General features: G+C 34.8%; 1 protein-coding gene across 1 annotated transcript in view; it reads left to right on the forward strand.

Annotated features, from left to right (window-relative positions):
* The window catches only part of per3 (period circadian clock 3), a 31,876-nt gene that overhangs the window by 9,137 nt on the left and 14,709 nt on the right, over nt 1–8,030 (forward strand). The window contains exons 4-9 of the mRNA XM_016441401.1: nt 1,464–1,621; nt 3,131–3,249; nt 6,034–6,235; nt 6,376–6,427; nt 7,146–7,282; nt 7,496–7,574. Of these exons, the coding sequence (XP_016296887.1) occupies nt 1,464–1,621; nt 3,131–3,249; nt 6,034–6,235; nt 6,376–6,427; nt 7,146–7,282; nt 7,496–7,574 (747 nt within the window). The remainder of the gene's footprint in view (nt 1–1,463; nt 1,622–3,130; nt 3,250–6,033; nt 6,236–6,375; nt 6,428–7,145; nt 7,283–7,495; nt 7,575–8,030) is intronic.

Consider the following 8,030-nt stretch of genomic DNA (forward strand, 5'->3'; position numbering starts at 1 on the left):
CTCAAGCGCACTTGGGTTATGCAGCAGGACAATGATCCCAAACACACCAGCAAGTCCACCTCTGAATGGCTCAAGAAAAACTAAATGAAGGTTTTGGAGTGGCCAAGTCAATGGCCAAGACTTAAATCCGATTGAAATGCTTAAACAGTCCATTCATGCTCGAAAACCCTCCAATGTGGCTGAATTAAAACAATTCTGCAAAGAAGAGTGGGCCAAAATTCATCCACAGCAATGTGAAAGACTCATTGCCAGTTATCGCAAACACTTGATTGCAGTTGTTGCTGCAAAGCGTGGCGCAACCAGTTATTAGATTTAGGGGGCAATTACTTTTTCACGTAGGGCCAGGCAGGTTTGGACAGCTTTTTTCCCTTAATAAAATAAATAATCATTTAAGAACTGCATTTTGTATTTACTTGCATTATATTTGTGTAATATTAAAATTTGTTTGATGATCTGAATCTTTTAAGTGTGACAAAAAAACAATTTAAAAAACAGGAAGGGGGCCAACACTTTTTCACACCCCTGTAATAAAAAAAAAGTAAATAAGTCATTATTATGACATTTAAAAGCTGAAATGTGTGTCATAATTATGACTTTTTATGAGATTAAAAGCCGAAATTGACACACTAAGTCAATTATGAGATAAATAGAGAAAAAGCTTAAATTACAAGGCAAAAAAGTTATAATTATCATAGAAATTTTCACCACATAACAAAATTATGCTTTGTTAAATAATAATTCTGACATAAAAAGTTGAAATTATGTCGTAATGATTACTTTTTACCAGATAAAAAGTCAATTATGACATTAAAAGTTGAAATTTTACGGCATAATTCTGAATATGAAATTAAAAGTAGAAACTGACACATTAAGTCAATTATGAGATAAATTGACAAAAGGTTTAAATTACAAGATAAAAAGTGATCATTATTCGCCAAAATAACAAAATAATGCTTTGTTAAATCATAATTCTGAAATAAATAGTAGTAATGATAAGATACTAAGTTAAAATTAAACAAAAAAATCATAATTATTACATTAAAAGTTGTTGTTTTTTTACTTTTAATTACTTTTTATGAGAAGTCAAAATTGACACATCAGTTATGAGAAAAATGAACAAAAATGTATCATTATTAGATAAAACCCCATAATTATGCCATAAAAGTCTTAATTACTTTTCAAATATTTTCAAATAAAATCATGCTTGATAAAATGATAAAATTGAGATTAATTTTAAAAAGTTGAAATTATTATTATATAAAAAGTCACAATTATGAAGTAAAATGGTCAACTTTTTATCTCAAAATTATGACTTCGTATCTCATCATTTCAACTTTTTGTCATCATTTAGATTTTTTTCTTATGTGGCAGAAATGGGCTTCCATTATAATGAATTAATATTAGGTTAAAATTCAAACAAACATGTCGAATGAGTGAATGAATACAAATGTGTGCATGTGCAGTGAGCAGACGGAGCACGGCCGTGAACAGACGCACCGAGAGATGATGCAGACGGTGCAGCAGATGAAGAAACGGCTGCCGTCTGAGAAGAGAAGCCGCAGTAAAGCCAGTACTGTAGAGGCACTGAACTATGCACTGAACTGTGTCAAACAAGTACAAGGTATAAACACACACACTGCTGTTATAACGGCAGCACACATTCAGATCCGCAGCAGAGCATCTGTGATTATGTAACAGCTGCGTCTGCAGGAAGGGCGAGTCCAGGTCCTAACCGCTCGCTGGCAGTAAAACCCTGCTAATTCTGTTCACTCCTTCTCAGTGCTTTCCCATGTTTTGTTTATCGCTATATCAAATATGTTTTACAGTATAACGCCTGTATTGAGATGATGTGGGCAGATGCTGATAGTTTCTGCATGAGGTCATCATGTGCGTCATGTCGTTCAGTAATTGTGAAACTCGACACTCTGGAATGTGGCTGAGATGTATTTCCTGTTTTTTGGGGGTATAGATTCTCATAGTAGCAACAGAATCAAAACATCTGCTGTGGTTCAGCAAGGGCAGACATTGAAAACATTATGCTTTGAACTCTTGGGCTATTTTAGTCAACTTTATAGGAAACTAAATAAGCCAAAGACCAAGAAATATGTGTTTATTTTTGTGTTTTTATTTTATTTTTTATCACATAAAATGTTATTATGAGCATTTAATAAAAATAAAACAATAAAACAAAATAAAAATCCAAACATCTCTAATAAAAATAAAATATCTTTAATCTTCAAGTTTATAATGTTGCCCTCAGTGAACTACAACAGATGCTCTGATGACACTGTTGCTACAATAAGCATTTAGTCACCAAATCACAAGGAATTTTCTACTGAATCATGCATGCTTGATATGTTTAGCACTCAGTAGCTTCTTAATGGTAGCTGAAATAATGTATGGTTGTGCAAACAACAAATTTTCTGATATGCATAAAGAAAGTCCTATAGATTACAGTTATCACTTAGAAAAGTTCAGTTTGAAAAATGCCACTCTGTAAGGTCGCTTATGCAAGGAAATCTGCTAAAACACCACAGATTTGTCATTTATTTATTTTTTCAGCTGTGGTTACCCTTACCAAAATATACCGATTTTGCCACAAATTACAGCAAGTTCATATTTTCACATGCACAAGCGCTTCTTTTGGCATATTTGAATGTGTTGCTATAGGTTTGCTGCAAGTTCTACAATTTTTTTTGTTTTTCAAAATCTGTTTTGTATATGGCAATTGTATCAAATTAATGGCCAAAAAAAATAAAGTTTTTGCAAGGTTATATTGAGTTTATTTGGTGGAAATGATAGTTATCATGGTAATATTTTAAGGGATTTAATCATCATGCATTTAGTTTTATTAATTAAATGTATTTTATTAATATTAATTCAAGCTTCTCCAGTGCCTATATGGGTTTATTTTTCTGCTTATGTTTATTTACCATCACTTGAAATACATGTCATTATTCAGTCTGTGATGTAATGCTATGTGAAATTTCCCAGTAGTCTGGTGTTGTAATATCTGGCATGGTCTCTTGTGAGCCACCTGCTCTGTTGTTTAAGCCAAACGCTGATTAACTAAAAGATTGTGGTTCTCATGCTCGGCTCATTTTTACTCTTCCTCTGCCGCCCCCTGCAGCAAACAGTGAGTACTACAACTTACTAATGAGCAGTGGACTGGAGGAGAGACGAGATGCTACCGTGTGCACGCTGGAGGAGCTGGAGGGAATCACATCAGAACACACGCTGAAAAACACCGTAGGTCCTGCTGAGTTTCCTCTCAAAGCCTTTTCACTGGTCAGTTTTGAGATTTGGGGCTATTTGGCTTTTCATTATGTGTTGTTCAGACTAGTGGAAGGAAAAATTCCAAAATACACTTTTCTGTTGTATCTATTTGCATCTGTAGATTTGAACTGCAATACCTGTCTTTAAGGGCGGTTTTCTCTTGGGTTTTTCAGAAGTCAGAAATGTCCACTTCAGCAGCACTTACAAACTTTATGGTTTTATTTCTGTCTATATTCTGAAGGTTTTTACACGGGGGTTTTTCCCGCGAGTTATTAGAGTTAGCTAAAACAAAAAATGTAAACTTAAACCATAAAAAAAATTCTCAACTTAAAATAAATGTTAATAAGATATTCAAAATTTTCATTTAAGTTTAACTTGATGTGCTAAAATATCAAACTAAAACTGAAGTAAAAAATAAAAGTTATATAGACATTTACAAACAACAAAAAATAAAAAAAACACTACTAAATTTCTAAAGATTTATCTAAAAGAACATAAAATAAAATCGAATTAAAAATATTAACAAATCCATAATAGTATCTCAGTGATGCTAAAATAATTTTGTGTTTATATATCATTTGCCTAATTTACAACTTTTTATTCCTTAAAACATGGATCATATACTTGTTTTGTTCTGTCTGTGTTGTCAATATGTTCTGATTTATATAAGTGATAAAAAGAGATATTCGAAATCCCCTCTGTAAACATCTTTCACTCTAATATGTCGATAAAATGAAACAATAATTGTGAACGTGGCTATATAAAATGTTCTGATTTCTGTTCTCCAGTTGTATGCAGATTAGTGCATCTTTAATTAGCAAATATCTCATTTGTATATTAAAACATTACATTTCAGAAAGTTTGGGTTGCAATTTTTAATGTAATCAGTTAACTAGTTGATATCTGGGTGATATCTAGGGTTGGGTACCGAAACCCGGTACCAATATGGCACCGGTACCTATGTAACCATTATGTACTAGAACCGAATCCGAACGCAGATTTCGGTGCCTCATTTCGGTGCCATGCCTGAGCGATCGATTGAAATATTTGTCCTCTGGTTCTCCGAAACGGACGTAAGAAGTATCATCACTGGCACCGCATGTGAAAAATAATTTCCCGACTGAGAAAATGCACGTAACTCAAGTCGGAAAGCTCTTTATCATTCAAAACGTTTATATGTTCTGTTTACTCAGTTGCAGCTATAATAGTGGTGCCTTTGTCCATTAGGGATGGGCGTATCGATCCTAAGTATCGATATATCGGTGTATCGATACTCAATCTAAAAATATCGATACTAAGGTGTGTTTTATTTACCAGTGATTTTGTTTATTTAAAATAATAATAATAATGCGTACAAATGCATTGAATTGGACGAATAACATTTGTTCGCAAGTAATTGTGTAGGATAGAACAATTTTCCTGCTCATCTGAACACATGCAAATGTTGCAAGACAGAACCAATCCATCAAAGAGATAAAAGTGCATTCAAACAGGGCTGCGTTTCCCAAAAGTATGATAAGGAAGCATTAAAGCTTTTGGGAACAGCAGCCCTGAACAATGCTTATCAGAGGACAGAAAAAAACATATGTTTGAGTTATTTCACAATAAACAAATTGAAATCGTAACCTACATAGTTTGTACAGTTACATTTACTTAAATTGAACGTTGAAAGATAATATAGATCATGTTTTATTCTGTAATGTTAATAGAAATCATACACTGTCAGAATAAAAAGGTTGCATTTTATGGATGCAACAGCCTGTCACTAGCAGTCCCTTATGAAAATGAACCATGGTTTTACTAAAATGACCATAGTTCAGCTGTAGTATTAGTAGATTTGAATCATGTGTAAACAAAAAACATATTTGAACCATGTGTAAGCAAAAATATAACCTAATAAATTACAATTAAGGCGTATTGAATGTTAAAATGTGTTTTAAACATAAAGTTAAGTGGTTATCATTACCCATTTTACTCTTAGTAATTTAATAATTTCATAAATTTCATCATTTAAAAGTTTAGTTGAGCAGTATCGTATCGGTATCGATATCGACGATACTGCCTTGAAAAATATCGATATCGTATCGAAAACAAAATAAGTGGTATCGCCCATCCCTATTGTCCATATAAGGGATTTCCTGGAGGTCATGAGTTTGCTACTTCTGTGGATATGTGGATTTTCTGTGCGATGGCGCCCTCTGGCGTCCAGTATGAATGAAACAGACATCATGTGTTTATAGTGCTAATGGCCAATCCATCATTTTTGGGGGGATTTTTTTTATTTTTTTATTTTTTATTTTTTAATAAGTATCGGTTCAGGCACCGTTTAGGCACTGGAACTGTTTTAAAAGTATCGATTTGGCACCGGTATCGAAAAAAACCCAAACGATACCCAACCCTAGTGATATCTACCCTATTCACCTGTGAGGTCTTGCCTTAAAGTGATAAATCACCCAAAAATGAAAATTCTGTCATCATTTATATTTCCAAAAAGTTTTTTTCTTCTGTTGAACATAAAAGAAGATTTTCTGATCTGAGAAGAATGTTGGGAACCAAACAGTTGCTGGTCCCCATTGACTTCCATAGTATTCCAACATTCTTCAAAATATCTGTATATAAACACATGCATGTTTGGAACAACTTAAGGGTTGGAGTAAATGATGACAGAATTTTCATTTTTGGTTGAACTATTCCTTTAATGAGTTCCGTCTCTGGGGAAGGAGTTCACATATACAAGGAGTTCTGTGGTGTTCTCAGGACACGTTTGCGGTGGTCTTCTCTCTGGCCTCTGGGAAGGTGGTTTACACTTCCGAAAAGGCCTCCAGTGTGCTTCACTGCAAGAGGAAGTTTCTGGAATCTGCCAAGTTCGTGGAGCTGCTGTACCATCAGGACGTCAATGTGTTTTACTCGCACACGGCGCAACCGTCGCTGCCGCCCTGGAACGTGGGCACAGACAGCGGTGAGTCGCTCTGGAGGCTTTCACTGATATTGCACATGCATTGAATAATGCAAACATCATTGAATAATGCAAACATCTTTGATAAATTGAAATGTTCATTTTAAGAATGAAAGATGCTATTCCTCTTTGTCTCTCTGTAGCGGCGGTTCTGTTTGAATGTGCCCAGGTCAAGTCCTTCTTCTGTCGAATCATGTCAGTGTGTTTCACCTTATCAGAATTGCCCCTTGTACAGCATTATTACTCATTCTCATCTGTGTCTCATTAATATTGCATTTATTTATGTAGCACTTTTTACAATACAGATTGGTTTAAAACAGCTTCACCATAATAAACAAGACAATAGTCCTTCAGTAACGTCCTTCAATTATTCAGCTTATTTATTCAGTAATAAATAGTGCTCAATAATAGTGCAACGTTCATCAAATTATGACACAAGCTTTTTTTTTTTGAAAGTGAAAAGTGAAAGTGACGTGACATGTGGCCAAGTATGGTAACCCATACTCGGAATTAGTGCTCTGCATTTATCATTTATCAAGTGCACACACACACAGCAGTGAACACACACAAACCGTGAACACACACCCGGAGCAGTGGGCAGCCATTTTTTGCTGCGGCGCCCGGGGAGCAGTTGGGGGTTCGGGTACATTCACTCCCCCCACCTACAATCCCTGCCGGTACGAGACTCGAACCTGCAACCTTTGGGTTGCGAGTCCGACTCTCTAACCATTAGGCCACGACTTGCCCCTTTTTTTATCTATAAAGCAGCTCTACAGAAGCTAATAGTATCATTATCCCGTTCATTTTTGTTCAGTTCTTCTCATTTGTTCTCTCTGTTGTCAGTGCAGTCAAACTGATAATATTACTGAATATTAAGTGTGTCTTTTAAACGTTTTTCTATGTGTGTGTTCAGAGGAGGGAAGGATAGAGATGGAGAAATGCGTTATAGTCCTTTCCGGCTCACTCCGCACCTGCTGAAGGTTCAGGGATTGAGCGTAGAGGAGCCGTGCTGTCTGGCCCTGGCCGAGCGCATCATCTCAGGATATAAGGGTACCTTTCACCTCACCACGTTCTCAAACAGTAGTGCAGTACTTTATTGTCACATGACCTGAATATGTTATTTGTTTAACTCTGCCGGAATGAAATATGGTTATTCTGCATTGTTAGTTTAGTGTTAAGTGAAATGTCTTTTTTGCTTTTACTCTTGGCTGTCTGATCAAATGATCGTTATTTGTGTGTGTTTGCGTGTTGCTTTGTCTCCAGCCCCTCGCATTCCCATGAACAAGCGCATATTCAGCACGACTCATTCGCCAGGCTGTGTCTTTTTAGAAGTGGATGACCGGTGAGTGATTTTGACCTTTAGTAAAGGAATCGGCAGCTTGGGCAAATGGTCATGTGTTTATTTAATAATAATAAATTGTTATTATTGTTTTAAAATAATATGCTGCGTGGAGTAAAGCTGAGCAGCACTATTATTGTTGTTGTTTTAAAATAATACGTTGCACAGAGTAAAGCTAATCAGCATATTATTTGTATTATTATTAAAGCTGAGTAGCACATTGTTGTTATTATTATTTATTTTTTTATTATTATTATTTGAAAGTATTATGTTGCAAATAGTATAATAATAATAATTATTATATATAATATAATATAATAATATTATTATGATTATTATAATTATTTTAAAATAATTAGCTGCATGGAGTAAAGCTGAGTAGCACATTGTTGTTGTTGTTGTTGTTGTTGTTGTTATTATTAAATATTATGTTGCACAGAGTATGGCTGAGCAGTATAT

This window comes from Sinocyclocheilus anshuiensis, unplaced genomic scaffold (genome assembly GCF_001515605.1).
Source record: "Sinocyclocheilus anshuiensis isolate Anshui unplaced genomic scaffold, SAMN03320099.WGS_v1.1 scaffold623, whole genome shotgun sequence".
In the NCBI taxonomy this organism is placed as follows: domain Eukaryota; kingdom Metazoa; phylum Chordata; class Actinopteri; order Cypriniformes; family Cyprinidae; genus Sinocyclocheilus; species Sinocyclocheilus anshuiensis.